We start from the raw sequence: 21,083 nt of genomic DNA, 5'->3' as shown, positions 1-21,083 counted from the left end.
TCATTGTCGAAACCCTCTGCCACCTTTCTGTTTGCTTTTATTTTCTGTGTCTGTGTCACTTTCACTGGAATTCAAAGAGGAAGTGCATATGGAGTGGTGGAAGGAATTTCTATTCATGTAGGCATCATATAATCTTAAGTCCTTTGAAGAAAGTAATTCTTGGCAAACATTCCAGGACCATGTATAAGTAGAAAAAGTATCATAGAAGAACTCATTTTTAGCTTCTAACCCAATCAAATCCCCTCGGATCTTCTGCCAGAGGCTTAACATTTCCTTCCGATGTTCAAGAGCAATTCCTAAGTTATAGTTATCCATAGCTCTCTTTACCTGTAGTGGGAGAGCAGAATTTTACAGTAGTTACCAATAAATGTCTCTTATTTGTGGCCACAATTACATATATATCAAGTTACTTAAAAGTCATTTAATCAAGACATTCAGGGTAAGGCCCCTTGAGGACAACTGAGTTTGGAGCTGAATGAGAATGAAAAATTTGTTACAAAGGAATAAGACGATAATACAATTATAGGAATATTGATAACAAGGGATTTTAGAGATTGGCTTTGGACATAATAGGGATGCCAAGGTGGTCCTCATTTCAGGCTATAGCAAGGAGGGACAAGAAGTCAAGCTGAGTGGGTACTAAAGGAGTTAGTATGGATAAGGTGGGGTGGGGGAGAGGGTTCTGAACTATTTGATCAAATTGAGGGTACAGGCGGTGGCAAAAAGTTGTTTCAGAGAGGAGAAAGCATAAACAGAGACTTAAAGGCAATAAATCTCTTGGAGTTAGGAGGGGTGAGGGAATAGACCCCTTGCTGTTGCTAAAGTATAAAGTGAGAGGGAAGGGATGATGAAGGCAAAAAGATATTGTCTATCTGCTATGATCAGTTCCTCAGATTGACCTCAGAGAAGCTGGAGAGAAACCTTTCTTTACTAAAAATCAGGCTGTAGAGCTGAAGAGATAGTACAGTGGGTAGGGCACTTGCTTTGTGTGTAGCTAACCTAGGTTAAATCCCCAGCACCCAGTAGGATGTCCCTAGTCCAGCAGGAATGATTCCTGAGAGCAGGGTCAGGAGTCAGCCCTGAGCACTACTAAAACCAAACCAGAGAAATACTAGAATAAAGTTTTGGCAAGTGGCGGATTTATGAAGTATTGGTAGAGGAAATATGATATAGAGAGCCCCAAGTATGCTTCCCTAGCTATTCCTTCACTTAACTAGAAGACTGCCTAGTTCTTCTGCAGCTATGTTACAGGGACGCCAAATTAACCTTTTTGTTTGTTTGTTTTTGTTGTTGGGCCACACCCCAGTGACACTCAGGGGCTACTCCTGGCTATGCACTCAGAAATTGCTCCTAGCTTGGAGGACCATATGGGGCACTGGGGGATTGAACCATGGTCCATCCTAGGTTAGCCACGTGCAAGGCAAATGCCCTACCATTTGCACCACCGATCCAGCCCCAAATTAGCCATTTTGAGGGGGGAGGACACACCTGGCTGTGCTTAGGTACTCGTGGCTCTGCACTCAGAAATCACTCTTGGAGGACTTGGGGGACCATATGGAATGCTGGAGTTTGAAGCTGAGTTGGCCACATGCAGGGCAAAGCACTTCAATTGCTGTACTATCTCTCCTAACCATCTTCTTAAACTTCTGAGCACACTTGATGGTGCTCAGAAGTTACTCTTGACCTTAAGTTTAGGAATCACACCTGGCAGTGCTCAGGGAATCATTTGGAATGTGAGAGATTAAACCAGGGTCTGTCATGTATAAGGCAAATGCCCTGCTCACTATTGCTTCAGCCCCAATATATCTGAATTCTTTTTTTTGTTAGTTTGCTTTTGGTTTTTGGGCACACACGGTGACGCTCAAGGGTTACTCCTGGCTATGCGTTCAGAAATCGCTCCTGGCTTGGAAGACCATATGAAACTCCAGGGGATCGAAGCACGGTCTGTCCTAGTCTAGCACAGGCAAGGCAGATAGATGCCTTACTGCTTATGCCACCACTCTGGCCCATATATCTGAATTCTTATGATTATATAGTAGAACATGTCATTACAATAGGCAAACACAAGCAAGCAAGAGAGAATAGCTCTTGCCTTATGTTAAAGGCAGAGTAGATAACCATCCTGTGATATTATTTATGGCTGTAATACTTACTGAGTTTTTGTCACTGCTTTTTCGGAAGCACACACAGTGAGTAACTCACCTGCTGTTTAATCATTGCTGCATCATCCACTGTCAAATTCGTCTTCTTCTTGAGCAACTGGCTAATGGCAAAAATTTCAGGTGGATAACCTGAAGTAGGAGTAATAGGCTTGACGTGTACCGCCTTTATGAACATTTGAGAAAAGCAAATTAGTAATACATTTTAGTCCGAGTTACATAACAGGCACAATAAATAAGTATTACGAAAGAGTTTGTGGGTGATGTATAAAGTTATCATCAAATCACTTGTCAGTTGTTTGGGGCACCAGATTATAGTGCCATTTGTAAAACAAAAACAAAACCTTTAGCACATTGTCCTTCACAATGGTCTATAATACTCATAAAACAAATATAAATTCAAGGATGGTTTATATGTGGAGTGGATTTGGAGAGTTAGAGAGGATGCAATTGCATCCTCAACAAGTTTCCCAAGCATCACAAAGCACTGAAAACAAATGGGTCTGAAGTACAACCTACAGTACTTGCGAACGTCTCCTGGGGTGTTTGTTTTCCTTTCCTGGACTGCTGAACAAATCTGGTGAAAATCACAGAAATAGGCTGGCTGCTTTGAAAAATGTATGTTAACGGGGCCAGAGAGATAGCATGGAGGTAAGGCATTTGCCTTTCATGCAGAAAGATGGTGGTTCGAATCCAGGCATCCCATATGGTCCCCTGTGCCTGCCAGCGGCGATTTCTGAGCATAGAGCCAGGAGTAACCCCTGAGCGCTGCCGGGTGTGACCCAAAAATGAAACAAAACAAAACAAAACCCCAAAAACCAAAAATGTATGTTAACAAGTTTCTTCCAGGACCTCATGTATTACTTGATGTTACCTTTCTCATTTGCAGTTAGTTCTTTACATAGTGTTATGGGAAAGCAGACCTTTAAACTCTTAGCTAATTAAGTTTTTCATTTCAAGGTTATATACTGAATATAAATTTTGTGTGTGTCTGTGTATGTGTGTGTGTGTGTAGTTGCACCACTTCCAGGGGTGCTCAGGGCTCACTCTTAGAGGTACTTGGGTGTGACCTCATTTGGTATGTAGTATCTAATTTGATCACGGAGTCAGCTGCATGCAGGGCTTAGTAGAGCCACTTCTGTTGTATTGAGACTAGATGGAGGCAGGGCTAAAAAGAAAACAGTGGGAGAACACTTGCCTTGCAAATGGACGGGGTCAACCCCCAGTACCGTTTATGATTCTTGAGCCATATGAGAAGTGATTTTTGAGTGCTGAGTCAGAAGTTCACACTAAGCACCACCAGGTGTGGCCCCAAAACAAAACTCCCCCCCCCCAAATATAGATGGAAGATTTCTAGCTCCTAGGAATCCCTCAGTAAAGAAATAAGGTCCTTGCTTAAGAGAACCTTATATTCTAGCTGGAAGACTTAAAATGAACAGTAAGGACTAAAAGTAGAGAGATCAATACAATAGAGTAAGTTTAAGGAGGGTACTAAACATCCTCATCTTTTTTTGGTTTTTGTGTCACACCCTGCAGCACTCAGCAGTTACTCCTGGTTCTGTGCTCAGAAATTGTTCCTGGAAGACTTAGGGGACCATGTGGGATATTGGGAATCAAACCTCCGTCCCTCCTGGATCAGTTGCATGCAAGACAAATGCCCTACTGCTATGCTATCTCTCTGGATCCCACTTATTTTCTTTTGTCATGGTATTTATTTTTGAATATAACTTCATCAAGAGAAGTAGAAACTTTCTTTGGGACTTTTTTTTGGTATTGTGCTAAGAATAACAATAACAAGAATAACGATAACAAAAGTAAGTATGCTGGCAATGGGACTGAGAGATAGTACATAAGTTAATGTACTTAATTTTTTGTTCTTTGAAATTAAATAAAATATTTATAACTGGACTTAATTTATAACTGGGAACCTGGCTGGCTATGGAATCTGGTTTGAAATATACCTAAAAGAGTTGTTATTTAGAAGTATGTTACTAGTGCTATTAAGTTAGAACATTAAAAAAAAAGTATTCAACTGAACATATGTGACTAACTTAAATCTCACCTGTGTTTTCCAGTCCTTTTTATGGAAGAAATAGTTCTCAAAGAAATTCAGAGGCTCCTTTCTCCTCAATAATTCAAATTTATGTAGATCTCTGGTTGGTTTTCCCAGCACCACTGTATCCACGTCAGGGAACAATGGGAAAATGGGTATTTTGGAATATGGGCTATCTGAAGGAGGATTGCATTCTAAGAAAAAAAAAAAGGCAAGAGAGGTATCACAAATGAGGTAAGGGGAAATTGACACCAAAATCACAAGCATGTAGTGTCTATTTATTTTGTCTATTATCCTCAGTGTTCATAACCCACTTTCTTCATATCTCAATTCCATTTTTTTTAGTTTTTGGGCCACACCCGTTTGACATTCAGGGTTTACTCCTGGCTATGGGCTCAGAAATCGCCCCTGGCTTGGGGGGACCATATGGGACACCAGGGGATCGAACCGAGGTCCGTCCTAAGCTAGCGCTTACAAGGCAGACACCTTACCTTTAGCGCCACCTTCCCGGCCCCCTCACTTCCATTCTTTCACCCACAGCCTCAAGGTTTCATCCAGATTTCAGATGATTTGCTCTCATATGCTATCTGAGTGACAGACTCACTCGGGGTAGATAGTGGTCCTGCTTTTACAGCACTTGCCACTGATAAGTATTTATATTAGCAATTAGAAAACAAATCTTTCTAATACTGTGTCAGGGAGATGGTTCTCTCTGCTTAGCATGTACAGGGTCCTGAGTTTGATCCTCCAGCATCATATCTTTCCCAACAGTTCTGTTGGGTGTAAGCAAAAGAAAAAGCATTAAAAAAAAAAACAACAACAAAGGCTTTACAACCCAGGGAAGAGGACAAATGGGTCTTACTCTTGAGTTCTTCCAGAAATTTAAATAAATCCTTTTCTCTCATTATTGATATCCGGGCAGCACTGGCAAAGGCAGCTGTGCTTGAATTGGGAGGTGTGTATATGTCTGGCTTTAGTCTCCTTCTTGCAGAATTCACATTATAGGGACTCCATGACATTCCTGAGGTGGCTTCCTGGAGTTTATTCCGGAAATACCTTAAAAAAAAAAAAGGAATTCAGAACTGGATAAAGCTTTATGGCTCAGTAGCAGAGCGCCTGTCTTGAATGTGTGATGCTGTGATTCAATCCCTTGAACTGCCCCATATAACTAACCCCCAACCCGATTGTGGTGTTCTTGTCACAGCAACAACAAAGGGAAGGAACGAAGGGGAAACATGCTTAAAGTCCTGTTGAAAAAGTGTTTGAGGGGATCGGAGTGATAGCACAGCGGTAGGGTATTTGTCTTGCACGCGGCCAACCTTTGGACAAATGTTGGTTCCATCCCCGGCATCTCATATGGTCCCCTGAATCTGTCAGGAGTGATTTCTGAGTGTAGAGCCAGGAGTAACCCCTGAGCGCTGCCGAGTGTGACCCCAAAACAAACAACAACAACAACGACGACGACAATAAACAATAACAAAAAGAAAAGGTGCTTGATTGTTGGATAAAAGGAAAAAGGTTAAGTTGAAAGGTTGGATACATTCGTGTTGAAAAGATGGATAAGTTGAAAGATTGGATATATATACATGTATCCAACATGTAAATTTAATATTGTACATTTATTCAATATTGTTTATTGAGCGCCCATTTTTGGTGATATTTGTAGATCTACTGAGACTTTACTCAGGTCACTGGATTATTTTATATCTTTAATCCCTGGACTTTGACTTTCTTCCTTTTTCCCAAAACTTCCACGTCTTTTTATTTTTAGTACAACGGTTCAAACTCAGAATCTCACACATGTTAGGCATCTATTCTACCACTGAGCTAGCTCCCTAGTCCTTGTGTTGTGTATATTTATTATTATTATTATTATTATTATTATTATTATTATTATTATTATTATTATTATTATTTTGGTTTTTGGGTCACACCTAGCAGCGCTCAAGGGTTATTCCTGGCTCTATTCTCTAAAATCGCTCCTGGCAGGCTCGGGGGACCACATGGGATGCCAGGATTCGAACCACTGTCCTTCTGCATGCAAGGCAAATGCCTTACCTCCATGCTATCTCTCCGGCCTCTATATTTATTATTTTAAATATTAATTAAAATTTTTTCTGGGCTGGAGTGATAGTACAGTAGTAGGGCATTTGTCCAGCATACAGCCAAACCCAGGCATACTCCTGGTTTGATTTCTGGCATCCCATATGATCTCCCGAGCCTGCCAGGAGCGATTTTTGTTTTGTTTTGTTTTTTGGGTCACACCCAGCAGTGCTCAGGGGTTATTCCTGGCTCCATGCTCAGAAATCGCTCCTAACAGGCTTAGGTGACCATATGGGATGCCGGGATTCAAACCACCGTCCTTCTGCATGCAAGGCAAATGTCCTACCTCTATGCTATCTCCCTGACTCCCAGGAGCAATTTCTAAGCACAGAACCCGGAGTAACCCCTGGTGCAACCAGGTGTGATCCAAGACTCCCAAAAAATCTCACTGGGATTCACAGGCAGAAACACTGGCAGGACTGAATTTGGCACCTATGGGACACAGGGAATTTGATCTCTTGACTTGACACAAGGTTGCAAGGTACTGCACCATTCCTCTGAGCCTCATACATTTTTCTTTTTTTTTTTTTTTTTTTTTTTTTTTTGTGGTTTTTGGGTCACACCCGGCAGTGCTCAGGGGTTATTCCTGGCTCCAGGCTCAGAAATTGCTCCTGGCAGGCACGGGAGGACCATATATGGGACGCTGGGATTCGAACCGATGACCTCCTGCATGAGAGGCAAACGCCTTACCTCCATGCTATCTCTCCGGCCCCCTACATTTTTCATATTAGAGCCCGTATCCTATATTTTTTTCTCTAAGAAATTATATAAATTTTCCTTTTCCTTTCTTCTTCTTCCTCCTTCCTACTCCTTCTCCTCCACCACTTCCTCCTCTTTTTTTTTTTTTTTTTGTTTTTGGGTCACACCCAGCAGGACTCAAGGGTTACTTCTGGTTCTACGCTCAGAAATCACTCCTAGCAGGCTCAAGGGACCATACAGGATGCCAGGATTCGAACCTCCGTCCTTCTGTATGCAAGACAAACGCCCTGCCTCCATGCTATCTCTCCGGCCCCTCCTTCTCCTTTTTCATTTTTGGGCCACACCAGGCATCATTCAATTTGATTGCAATATAAGTATTCTACCTCTCTTTTCTCTCTCCAGCATTTCACTCTTCATTTTTTTTGTTTGTTTTTGAGCCACACCTGGCTGTGCTCAGGTGTTACTCCAGGCTCTACACTCAGAAATCACTCCTGGCAGGCTCGGGGGACCATAAGGGATGATGGGAATCAAACCTGGGTTCATCCCAGGTCGGCCACAGCAAGCAAAAGCCCTACTGCTGTGCTATCTCTTTAGTCGTCCCCTTTTTTTTTTCACTACTTTTTTTTTTTTTTTTTTTTTTTTTAGTTTTTGGGCCACACCCAGCATTGCTCAGGGGTTACTCCTGGCTGTCTGCTCAGAAATAGCTCCTGGCAGGCACGGGGGACCATATGGGACACCGGGATTCGAACCAACCACCTTTCCTGGATTGGCTGCTTGCAAAGCAAACACCGCTGTGCTATCTCTCCGGGCCCCCACTCCCCATTTTTAAGTCTAATTCTGACTTTGCTCCAGACCAAAGGCTACTTTGGAAAGTCTAAACTCAGTGTGCTATGTCTCAGAGACTAAGGACATCATGATCCTCTGGTGATTCCAGCAAAAATGAAAATGCAAACTAGATTTCCAAGCTCACTTAAAATCAACCTAGAAAAATCTTTTTCCTTGGGAGTATTTAGCCTGGAATACAATAGATTGAATTTGGTTGGCTGTCTTAGGCCTGAAGAGGGGCTTTGAGTAGGTCATCATAGCTCAATGTTGAGCTCTACGTGCTTGTGGGGATGGGAATGGGCACAGTATGTTTGCATGAAGATATGCTCAGATACTGCCTATATTTTGAGCAGACCCTGTGGAGTAGAATGCTAGTGAGATGAGAGGTTAATAGTCTTGTTAACATCTTGAGAAGTGGATTTTAAAATTTACTTTTGGCTCTTTTTTTGGTCACTTACCTTACTATTTCCATTATAGTCTTTTTGGGTAGGGCTGAAGTCTCTACGAGCTTCGATAGGATTTCAAACAATAGGATCCCTGAGCAGCCTTCTGAATCTAAATTGGTGTCTTTTCCTGGAAATGTGGAGAGAGAAAAAAGAAACTTTGAAATACCATCAGAAGAAGCTGGAGTGATAGCACAGTGGGTAGGGTGTTTGCTTTGCCCACTGTCAACCCGTGTTCAATCACCAGCATCTCATATGGTCCCCCCAGTCTGCCAGGAATGTTTTTCAAGTGCAGAGCCAGGAATAAACCCTGAGAGCCACTGATGTGGCCAAAAACCAACCCCCCCACACCATCAGAGGATATGAGGGCAATCTGGCTGCAACATATATTACCCCATTGACCGTAGGATTTGATTAGGCTAATCTGATTGGCTAGGTGAGTCTCTGTTTTCTCCCTCACCATTCCATGTGAATCTCTCCCAAAGCTGGTCAAAGAGGATGACCTTCCTCAAATAGAGAAGGACCATTCTGTTATTTGATCAAGGGTATATGAATAGCTGTGCACCCCTTCTAGAAGCTCCAAACAAGCTCTCAACATACCCTCAAAGACCCAGAGATAACTAAGGGGTTAGTGCCTGCTTTGCATTTGGGGGTTGGGTTTCATCTCTGGTACCACATAGTATCAAGTATTTACAGCAATGAAATCACTGGAGCACAGAGAGGGAGTACCACCTGAGCACTGCTGGGTGTGACCCACAAAGTAAAATCTCACAACAAAATAAAAAAAAAACCCTCAAATACCACCAGGATTGATAATTGGGTATTTTGTTAAAATAATTATCAAAAAAGGTAACAATGATTTAGAAAATTATCTAATAGTTGGAGCTAGAGTAATAGTACAGTAGGCAAGATGTCTTGAGTCTGAACCAGGTCCTATCCTCTTGGTCCCATAGGGTTGGTTTCCCAAGCCCACTGGGAGTGATCCCTGAATAGAGAGCCAGGAGTAAGCCCTGAGCACTGCCAATGTGGCCCCAAACAAAAACAAAAATCTCAATACTATGTTTATAGGTATTACTACTATGTCAGGATCTAGAGAATTATAGGAAAACATTTAAAAATCTATTTGTTTGATTCGGTTGCCAAGCAGACAAAATAATCATAGAATTAAAAATGTTTTAAGTATAGTCAACTCTATGTAAATATATTGATACAACTAACTATGAATAATGTGTGTAAGGTCTATCAAGTTCTGTGTACAGGAATCATTAATAAATGAATTTGTTTTCAGTCAACTGATTGTTATTACAATAGTATTTGCAAGCATTAACTTCAGTTTCTCCTAAACACAATTTATAGCTGTATAAATATGTAGCTAAAATATGCTCTACTTGGGATTGGACTGATAGCACAGGATGAACTGGGTTTGATTCCTGGCATCCAATATAGTTCCCCAAGCCTGCCAGGAGTGAATTCTAAGCACAGAGCCAAAAATAACACCTGAGCACCACCAGGTGCGACCCAGTAAAAATAATTCTATGGGCTGGAGAGATAGCATGGAGGTGGGGGCGTTTGCCTTGCATGCAGAAGGACGGTGGTTTGAATTCTGGCATTCCATATGGTCCCCCAGCCTGTCAGGAGCAATTTCTGAGCAGGGAGCAGGGAGTGGCCCCTGAGCGCTGCCGGGTGTGACCCAAAAACCAAAAAAATAAAAAAATAATTCTACATATTTTATAGGGTGCTATTTTCAAAATTGTACACAAAGTATTTGAAATGTGAATGCCTTTTTTTAGGGGCCTATACTTGGCGACTCTCGGGGGTTACTCCTGGTTCTGCACTCAAAAATTAATTGGGACACTTAGCACCACATGTTCCATGAGCACCACTGGAAGCAAACCTCAAACATCAAACTGGGAGTAGCCTCCAAAGAATTTCTGGGTGTGACCAAAAATAAAGATTAAAACACTACAAAAGAGAGAAAACTTTATTACATTGTGTGTAGAGTGTTCTCATTAGACAGAAAAATAAGACTTTTACAGGACATTAGGCAATGTCTGTGCCTGCTTGATATCTTGAAGTTAACATTCGAAAACCATAATTTTCCTTAACATATATTGTTTTTGAGAAACAATGCAAAGTCAGACACATCCCAGACTACACCTTCCTGCTTCATTTCCTAACTGGAAAAGGAAACGAGCACTACTTGCTTTGCAGTGAATTGCACCTCCCAGTTGTCATCTATTTAGGATAGACTTGACCTACCCACAGCCTTCAGGAAGCGGTTCTTATCTGTTAGCACCATTATAAAGTCTGAGAAATTCACTTTCCCATCTCCTGTAAGAGAAATCCAGGTTTCAGAACAAGCATGCAAAAAGTCTTTTAACTGTCAGATTAAATGGTAAATATAAAAGTAGAAATACCTCAAACTGCTTCACAGTTTAAAATCAGGAAACATTTTAAGGCAGGTAAAAGCACAGGTATGGATGTGCTTAACAGAAGCATTGAAATGATCTGCAAGCCAGGGGCTCTCCTACTCATGGCAACCCAGTTCCTTTATTCCTAAAAATCTACAAGGAATCTACTCCTGCTTTACTACTATTTATATATTTCTATGACTATAATCTCCAAGATTCATCCTGTTTCTTTGAAAATGAAAGGCTGGTGAGAGCTACGTGAAGGGAGCGTTTATGAAATAATAGAAAAATGGGGCAGGTGGTGAGAACAGATTACAGTTTCTTAGTGACACTGAGTGATGTGACTTTGATGCTGATTGGATTAGACTCTGATTAAATGAGCCTGGTGAAGAGAGGTAAGAGAAAATATACTATCAGTTCCATACAATGTACCAGTCTATAAAGGCTGGAGCAATAGCACATGGTAGGGTGTTTGCCTTGCATGTGACCAACCTGGAAAAAACCTGGGTTTGACTCCTGGCATCCCAAATGGTCCCCCGAGCCTGCCAGGAGCAATTTCTGAGTGCAGAGCCAGGAATAACCCCTGAGCACTTGCAGATGTGGCCCCAAAACAAAAACAAAAAAAAAACAACAAAAAAAAAAAAAAAGAAAAGAAAAATGAATAAAATATTATCTATATGCTTTAAAATATCAATAAAATTCTGTGTTGTTTAAATCCAATGGAAGCCTTGTACTATTATATTTCAGGTCTTGGAACTAGATCTACTTGCTTGGTAATATCATTTTTGAGAAATTATGGATACTTTCTTTTTTGTTGTTGTTCTTTGTGTTGTTTTTTTTTTTGTGGGGGTCACACCCGGCAGCGCTCAGGGGTTACTCCTTGCTCTCCACTCAGAAATCGTCGCTGGCAGGCACAGGGACCATATGGGATGCCAGGATTTGAATCACCATCCTTCTGGATGCAAGGCAAACGCCTTACCTCCATGCTATCTCTCTGGCCCCATGATACTTTTTTTTTTTTTTTTTGGTTTTTTGGGCCATACCCATTTGATGCTCAGGGGTTACTCCTGGCTAAGCACTCAGAAATTGCCCCTGGCTTGGGGGGACCATAGGGGATGCCAGGGGATCGAACCTCAGTCCTTTCTTGGCTAGCGCTTGCAAGGCAAACACCTTACCTCTAGCGCTAACCTTGCCGGCCCCCCCATGGTATTTTCTTTAAGATATAAAAATTTACATTATTATAGATAATCTAAATTTGACATAAAAACATGAGTTGCTTTTAGTTTACACATAGAATTTTTTAAATGCTAGCCTCTTTGCAGCTTTAATTTGATTTCATAACTTGTATACATACCTCATTGATATAATTTAGAATGTATATATGTTCTCTCATAAAATAAGTTTCATATTTATACACTCACTGAAGGAAAATATATTCATAAAAATCTTTTTTTTGGGGGGGGGAACCACACCTGATGATGCTCAGGGGTTACTCCTGGCCATGCACTCAGAAATCGCTTCTGGCTTGGGGGACCACATAGGATTCTGGGGGATCGAACCACGGTCTGTCCTGTGCTAGTGCGGGCAAGGCAGACGCCTTACTGCTTGTGCCATTACTCCGGCCCCTCATAAAAATATTTTATGAGAAAAGTAATGAAAGTCAAGATACTCACGATCAATATCAGCATATCTTAATTCATTATAGACCTCGTGCCTGGTTAGAGTCATTCCCAACTTCGCTAGAGTGCACATCATTCCATGTAAATCAATACAGCCAGTTTTATCCTTGTTGAAGAAGTTGAAGGCATTTTGGAAGGCTGGAGAAAATAAAATTCAATTGAGTGTTATTAAAGAAGAACTACATATTCTAATGAAATTAGGAAGACAGCACAGTTATGTTCGAGAATATTACATACATAAATATTTTAAATAGACACATGATGGAAATTTCTTGTAAAGGACAATATCAAGTCTAGTGTCAAATACAGGGGCCAGAAAGATAGTACAGGGGCTAGGGTGCTTGCTTTGCACATAGTTAACCTGGGTTTGAGCTCCAGAACATCATAAAGTCTACTGAGAACCACCAAGAGTGACCAACCCCTGGGTACAGAACCAAGAGTAAGACCTAAGCACCACCAAGTGTGATCAAAATAAATAAAAGTCAAATCCAGTGTCATTCTTCCATTGGATTTGAACTAGAACAAACAAAATTTTCAGAAACCAATAGTGGTACATAGAATGACCTTTGAAAGCTATGCCTAATTTCTGGAACCTGTGTATAACATTATATGACAAAAAGGATTGCAGATGCATTTAAATAGATTACCTTGGACTAAGTGAGAACACTCTAATCTCAGGATCCTTTATATAGTTAGAAACAAAGAAGAAGTGACAGAAGTCAGAGAGTCAAAGCATAAAAAAATTTTGTTTTTTACCCACTATTTCTGGTTTGAAGATGGAGCAGCAGGTGATATGGCAGCAGATGGTTTTAGAGGTTAAGAGAGACACCCGACAGACAGCCAGGAAAGAAACAGAATGTCAGTCTTATATCGCAAAGAACTGAATTCTACCCAGATAAGTCAAAATCTGAATTTCAAGTCTGAATAAATTTAGAAGCAGATTCTTCTCCAGAGCCTCCACACAACAAACCAGACTGATAAACAGCGCTATTTTCATGAGAAGAATTAGGCAAGCTTTTCTGATTTCCGACCTACAGAATTATGATATAGTAAATGTGTGGGCTTTTGGCTTGGTTTGGAAATATGCCTAGCAGTGCTCAGTGGACCAAGTGGTGCTAGGTATTGGGCCAGGGCTCCATGCAAAGCATGCAAAGAGGTGCTTTAGCCCTTTGAGCTATATTCCTGGTTCATGTAGTTTTTGTTTGAGAGGCTAAACTTTGAAGCCAGATCCTCCACATGCAAGACAAGATCTCTACTATTGAACCATATTCACAGCCAAGATTTCTGTTTTTATTTATTTATTTGGTTTTTGGGTCACACCCGGCAACGCTCAGGGGTTGCTCCTGGCTCTACGCTCAGAAATCGCTCCTGGCAGGCTCAGGGGACCATATGGGATGTCGGGATTCAAACCACTGTCCTTCTGCATGAAAGACAAACGCTCCACCTCCATGCTATCTCTCTGGCCCGGTTTCTGTTGTTTTAAGTTACTTAGCTTGTAGTAATTTTTTATGTAGTGACAGAAAATTAATGTACTTATTTGGAACCTAATTACAAGTTCAAAGGCTTTGAAAATTTTCCAATAAAAATGCTCAAAACATTGGGGCTGGAATGATAGCACAGTGGATAAGGCATTTAACTTTGTTTATGCCAACCTGGGTTTAATACCAGGCATCCTAGATGGTCCTCTGAGCCCACCAGGAGTGATCCGTGAGCGCAGAGCCAGGAGTAAGTCCTGAGCACCACTGGGAATGACCACAAACCACAAGAAAAACAAAAACAAAACAAGAAATACTCAAAGCATAACCGAAAGCCAAAATTAGAGGTTTAAAAAAATAGTGAATGAATAAATAATAATAAATAACATGATAACCCTTGTGGCTCCAGAACAAAACTCATTTCATTTTATATTTAAGTAAATTAAATAATAAGTTAAAGTGGAAAAAATAAGGGCTTGGTAAGATAGTACAGTGATTAGGTCATTTGCCTTGCATGTGGCCAACCTAGGTTTGATCCCCAGCATCCCATATGGTTCCTTGAGCCCTGCCAGAAGTGATTCTTGAGTACAGAGTACAAAACACAGCCAGGTGTGGCCCTCCTCAAAAATATCTCCACCAGTGGGGTTGTTGCACTGATAAAGGTGGGGGGTAGTGTGTTGTTGTTCTTCTTCTCCTCCTCCTCCTCCTCCTCTTCTTTTCTTCTTCTTCTTCTTCTTCTTCTTCTTCTTCTTCTTCTTCTTCTTCTTCTTCTTCTCTTCTTCTTCTTCTTCCTTCTTCTTCTTCTTCTTCTTCTTCTTCTTCTTCTTCTTCTTCCTCCTTCCTCCTCCTTCCTCCTCCTCCCCTCCTCCTCCTTCCTCCCTCCTCCCCTTCCTTCTCCTCCCTCCTCCTCCCCTCCTCCTTCCTCCTCCCCTCCTCCTCCTTCCTCCTCCCTCCTCCTCCCTCCTCCTCTTTCTTCCTCCTCCCTCCTCCTTCCTCCCCCTTCTTCCTCCTCCCTCCTCCTCCCTCCTCCTCTTCTTCCTCCTCCCTCCTCTCTCCTCCCTCCTCCTCCTTCCTCCTCCCTCCTTCTCCTTCTTCCTCCTTCTCCTCCTCCTCCTTCTCCTCCTCCTCCTTCTCCTCCTCCTCCTCCTTCTTCTTCTTCTTCTTTTTTTTTTTTTTTTTTGTTTTTGGGTCACACCTGGCAGCGCTCAGGGGTTACTCCTGGCTCTACGCTCAGAAATCGCTCCTAGCAGGCTCGGGGGACCATATGGGATGCTGGGATTTGAACCACCAACCCTCTGCATGCAAGGCAAATGCTTTACCTCCATGCTATCTCTCCAGCCCTGGGAGGTGTTCTTTTTATGACTGAAACCCAACTATAGTTATGTTTGTAATCATGGTGCTTAAATAAATATATATTTTGCAAAAAAAAATATCTCCACCAAAACCAAAATAATGCAGGAGAGAGGATACTGGGAATCCCAGATATTGAAGAGTAAGATGTTTTATTAAATAGATGATATTTGAACTATTTTGAGACGAGAGTGAGAATATGTGGATATTTGGGAGAAGAGAGACCTGGTCAGAGGAAGAACTAGATCACAGATTCTTAAAAAAATTTTGAGTCTGGGGCCCAGAGAGATAGCACAGTGGTGTTTGCCTTGCAAGCAGCCGATCCAGGACCTAAGGTGGTTGGTTCGAATCCTGGTGTCCCATATGGTCCCTCCGTGCCTGCCAGGAGCTATTTCTGAGCAGAGGGCCAGGAGTAACCCCTGAGCACTGCTGGGCGTGGCCCAAAAACAAACAAAAAAATAATTGAGTCTGGCACATTCTAGAAATAGCAAGATGTTGGTGTGATAAGAAAAGAATGAGCATGAGATTAAAAAAGGTCATTTGTCAGGGCTGGAGAGATAGCACGGAGGTAGGGTATTTGGCTTGCATGCAGAAGGATGCTGGTTCGAATCCCAGCATCCCACATAGTCCCCCAAGACTGTCAGCAGTGATTTCTGAGCGTAGAGCCAGGAGGAGTAACCCCTGAGCACTGCCAGGTGTGACCCAAAAACCAAAAAAAAAAAAAAAAAAGGTCATTTGTGTGCAGATTGTTATGCTTTAAAATTAAATTTTTTTTTTGGTATTTGGGCCACACCTGGTGATGCTCAGGGGTTACTCCTCGCTATGTGCTCAGAAATCGCCCCTGGCGGGCCGGAAAGATAGCATGGAGGTAGGGTGTTTGCCTTGCATACAGATGGACGGTGGTTCGAATCCCGGCATCCCTGAGCCTGCCGGGGGCGATTTCTGAGCATAGAGCCAGGAGTAGCCCCTGAGCACTGCCGAGTAGCCCCTGAGCACTGCCGGGTGTGACCCCCCTCGGCTTGGGGGACCATTTGGGACTCTGGGGGATAGAACTGTGGTCCTTCCTAGTTTAGCGTGTGCAAGGCAAAATGCTTTACCACCTGTGCCACCACTCCGGCTCCAAAATTCATTAAATTTTTATGGGATTGGAGCAATAAATAGCATAGTGGGTAGGACATTTGCCTTGCAAGCAGCCAACCCGGGTTCTATCCCAGCATGCCATTTGGTCCTCCGAGTCTGCCAGGAGTGATCATGAGCACAGAGCCAGGAGTAACACCTGAACACTGCCAGGTATGACTCAAAAACAAAAATAAATTTTTACATAGTTGTTCATAATACATCTGTTTCTGATATTCCATGTTTCAACACCAATCCCTCCACTAGTATAACATTCCTTCCACTATTGTCCCTGAGCTTCCCCCCCACACCCATGCCTGCCCTCTTAGCATGCAGAAAATAATTTACTTTATATTTCTGTTTACAACTAAGTAGTAATGGAATTAATCAAAAAAAGAGTAATATTTTGTTATTATTAGCAAGGCCACTCACATATTATCAGCAACACTTATCATTATTGATGCTAATTTTATGTTAACTTTATTAATTTAAACAATTTGGTTTTTGTTTTGGGCAACACCCAGAATGCTCAGGGCTTACTTTGACTCTGCACTCATGAACCATTTTTGGTGCGCTTGGACCACATGGAATGCCAGGGATTGAACACAAGTCATCCACATGCAAGGCAAGCACCTTGTTCGCTGTACTTCCTCTTCAGCTCTATGCTAAATTTATGACCCAGAGAGGTAGTGTTTGCCAGCTATCTCCATTGTCATGACTTCCCTTCTTTCTTACATTCTACTTCTCAGAAGCAAGTCAATTAGAAATCTTTAGTCCTTCACTAAGATAACTCAGGGGCCCAGAGAGATAGCACAGCGGTGTTTGCCTTGCAAGCAGCCAATCCAGGACCAAAGGTGGTTGGTTCGAATCCCGGTGTCCCATATGGTCCCCCGTGCCTGCCAGGAGCTATTTCTGAGCAGACAGCCAGGAGTAACCCCTGAGCAATGCTGGGTGTGGCCCAAACACACACACACACACACACACACACACACACACACACACAAAGATAACTCAGGGGACAGAAGACAGGAGACCAGAGGAATTTAAGTTCTACCTTCTGGAAGAGAAAATTATCTGTATTTTATTTGGCATTATTTTTGGGGAGATAGTTAGCTATATCTACTGGTGCTCAAAGATGACTCATAGGTCTGTGCTCAGGGGTCACTCGTTATGGGGGTTAGAGGATTATATATGGTGTTTGGGATAAAAATTGGAATCAGGGGCCAGGAAGGTGGCGCTAGAGGTAAGGTGTCTGCCTTGCAAGCGCTAGCGTAGGACGGACCGCGGTTCGATCCCCCGGCGTCCCATATGGTCCCCCCAAGCCAGGGGCGATTTCTGAGTGCATAGCCAGGAGTAACCCCTGAGCGTCAAACGGGTGTGACCCAAAAACCAAAAAAAAAAAAAAAAAATTGGGATCGGACACTTGCATGCAAGGCAAATTTGTACTTTTGCATCCAAAGACATTCTTTATGTCCCACAATTTATTTACATGCTGATGTAAACCAAAAACAAAACAAAACAAAACAAAAACAAAAACCTTTCACAAATCATAATTTGGGGAAACTACCCAGCAGTGCCCAGGGCCACTTATTTTGCACTCAGGGATCATGCCTGATGGTGTTTGGAGGACTATATCGTATCATTCATATGCTAGGCAAGCACCTTATCCACTGTACTATTGCTTTGTTCCCATAACTCACAATTTATGTAGAAATTACACATTCCTTCTTGTGTGGTTTAACCAAAGCAAGCTTATGAAAAGCTGTCACCTCCTGTACAATGAATAAATCAGTATAAAATCATAGACAGAAAGTCAGACACCTGAGATTGCATCAAAGTCCCAACAGCCATAATAGTTATTTTCCACAACCCCACTGTCCTTTCACACAGAAAAGTGTGTCCCAGATTCTTTAGTTTGATTTTTGGACTCCTTCTAAAAATATTCATGGTTTACAGGCCTAGGAAGGGGTGTGGGACATGGGTCACCCCAGCACCCCTCTACCTCCTTCCTCCGGAACTCCAGGGCTTTCCTTGGCCACATGCCTGGGCAAGCCAGCGAGATGGGTCCCTTGGAGGAGCTTATTGGTTTCCCTAGCCTTTCCCCTTTCCTCTCCCGGCTCCAAAGGGAGGGTCTGGAGTGGGGGCTTTGACTTTCCAGCCTTCCAACTCTGGAAGGATCTCTTTTCTTCCTGGGAGCCAGGAGGTTCTGCCAGCATGGGGTTTGGCAGCCCTCCGCCATGCCAAAGGCCTCTTTAACCAGGCCTAGGAAGGGGTGCGGGACATTGGTCACCCCAGCACCCCTCTACCTCCTTCCTCTGGAACTCCAGGGCTTCTCCTGGGTTTCCTTACTAAACCTGTCTAGTGTGAAACCGCACGGGGGCGCTACATATTGACAAAAATTTAGATATCATTGTGTTTCATTTGTCATAATCTGAAAGCGGTCCAGGAGCTTGTGTTATTCCTTTACTCCCTCACTCCCATCTCCTCTTACCCCACAGTTAACCATTTTTTCTGTACTAATGATTTTTGTTTTGGCCAAGGTGGATTACATATCTTTCACAGTAATGTTTTGGGTGGAGTCTGAAGCTTCAGCAGGCAAGACATCACGGCAAGGCTCCGTGCTGTAGGCTTTTTAGCCAAGCTAAGGGGAAGATGCAGCCTCGGCTGCCCCCCACAGCCTTCTCTCTCCATCCTCCTGGTCCCCAGGGTTATTCCTGGACACCTGCTCAGGGTCCCAGCATGTGGGTTCTGGGGAGGTGCAATTAAAAGAGACCCCAGGCTTCCTAGTTCCTGCAAGGGGCTGGGAGGGGACTGGTGAACTTCCAACTTCCAGCAATTAGGAAGGAAACACCTCTCAGGGAGACGGAAGCTTCAGCAGGCAGAAGGGGAGGACATGGCTCCATGTGCTCTTCGCTTGTCCAAACACAGACCAAAGTGGTGTCTCGGAAACAACACCCTCCCTCTTGACTATTTCTAAAACATGAAAGGGACACGTGTATCTCCTTTGTATATCTCAGATCTATTCCCTTAGCATCTATAACTCTTTTCGAACATCCTCATATAGTGACAATTTTGCCCACTGGTTTTGTTATTTGATAAATTTTCCCCTTTTGAGATCTATTTTATAAGCAATACTGGTAGAAGAGTATCTCTGTATAGATTTCATGTTTGAACCAAGTTACGGGGAATGTTGGACTTTATTGTTGGCCCCCAGATGCACCAACAATATCTTTTGGCATTGCTTCTCTTTTGCATAGGCACATTAAAATGGGAAAATATTACATATGCAAACAATTTCTTATCCAATAGAGATGGGAACACAAATTTGGTAATGCAATTAGGCCTTATACCCTGAACATTGGCATAATGATATGGCTCAGGCCTCAGAAGAATGGGCATCACCCACACACACCTGAACAATGGAAACCATCTATGGAAACAACCACAATTGTCTATAACATTATCAGGATCCAAGCCTCTACCAGGGAAGACCAACCACTGCTTTGGCATTGACTTACTCCAAAGAGTGCTCCCAACACCCAGGCGACTCAGCAACAGTCTGCATGCAGGGCAGATCGCTCCGCATTTAATGGTATGCTATGCTGAAACTAGAGGATGCTCCACATCAGCCTGACATCGATGAAAGAAATGCACAGAATCCAGAATCTTTAAATATAAGAGCCTGATACCAACAATAGCTAAAGTGTGAAAAAGTTTCACCGGGACCACGGAGAATGACTCGGGTTGGACAGACTGATATGCCTGGAACCCAGAGTCGGTCTTATGCCAATAAACTTCTGGGGTGAAGCCTTTTTATAATCAGGTCAAGGATTTTTTTTTCCATTTTTCCCATTTTTCTGGACCTATGCAAACAATGGTGATTGCCACTATCACAACTTTACTAATTTTTTTTTACTCTTATCCTTTAAGAAAAAAAATACAATTTACTAAACTTAAAAACAAATAACTGTAGTAGAATGCCTGTCTCGAATACAGACAGGGGATAGGAAGGGGGGAGGGGAAACATTACACTGGTGAAGGGGGGTGTTCTGTTTGACTGTAACCCAACTATGATCATGTTACTTAAATAAAAAATATATTTAAAATATTCATGGTTTAATCCTGACTCTGTGCTTAGGAATCACTCCTAGAAGTGCTTGGGGACCACATTTGATGCTGGGACCAAACTGGTTTCAAAACTTGAGTAAGGCAAGTATTACTCCTGTACTATCTTTCTGCTTCATACAAATTCTTGACAAATACTTTAATTTGGGATAGAGTGGTTTCGGCCATAACCAACAATGTTCAGGGGTTACTCCTGGCTCTGCATTCAGAAATAGCTCCTAGTGGTGGTCAGAGGACCATGATGTCAGCAATCAAACTTGGGTTGACCATGTACAAGACAAGTGCCCTAATTATACTATCTTGCTGGCCACCTAATTCTTTTTTAAATTTAAAACATATAGACTACTTTATTTAAAAAAACATATATTACATAGTTATCATAATATATTTGTTTCCAGGTGAAAGCAAAATTATTATTATCATTATTTATTTTAGTTTTGGGCCACACCCGGTGATGCTCAGGGGTTACTTCTGGCTATGTGCTCAGAAGTTGCTCCTGGCTTGGGGGACCATATGGGACTCCGGGGGATTGAACCGCGGTCCGTCCTAGGCTAGCGCTGGCAAGGCAGACACCTTGCCTCTAGCTCCACCGCGCCAGCCCCAGCAAAATTATTTTTAAAAAATTTTAAAAAATAAAAGGAAAAA

The 21,083-nt window shown here is 42.4% G+C and overlaps 1 protein-coding gene across 1 annotated transcript in view; it reads right to left on the bottom strand.

Moving 5' to 3' along the window:
- The window catches only part of EFCAB3 (EF-hand calcium binding domain 3), a 29,571-nt gene continuing 8,488 nt past the window's right edge, over positions 1 to 21,083 (bottom strand). The window contains exons 2-8 of the mRNA XM_049768235.1: positions 12,367 to 12,510; positions 10,542 to 10,613; positions 8,298 to 8,418; positions 5,075 to 5,268; positions 4,222 to 4,406; positions 2,203 to 2,325; positions 1 to 327 (exon numbers count right to left, since the gene is read on the bottom strand). Coding sequence (XP_049624192.1) covers positions 1 to 327; positions 2,203 to 2,325; positions 4,222 to 4,406; positions 5,075 to 5,268; positions 8,298 to 8,418; positions 10,542 to 10,613; positions 12,367 to 12,510 — 1,166 coding nt within the window. The remainder of the gene's footprint in view (positions 328 to 2,202; positions 2,326 to 4,221; positions 4,407 to 5,074; positions 5,269 to 8,297; positions 8,419 to 10,541; positions 10,614 to 12,366; positions 12,511 to 21,083) is intronic.

This window comes from Suncus etruscus, chromosome 1 (genome assembly GCF_024139225.1).
Source record: "Suncus etruscus isolate mSunEtr1 chromosome 1, mSunEtr1.pri.cur, whole genome shotgun sequence".
NCBI classification, from domain to species: Eukaryota; Metazoa; Chordata; class Mammalia; order Eulipotyphla; family Soricidae; genus Suncus; species Suncus etruscus.
This window is presented reverse-complemented; position numbering and strand designations above follow the sequence as displayed.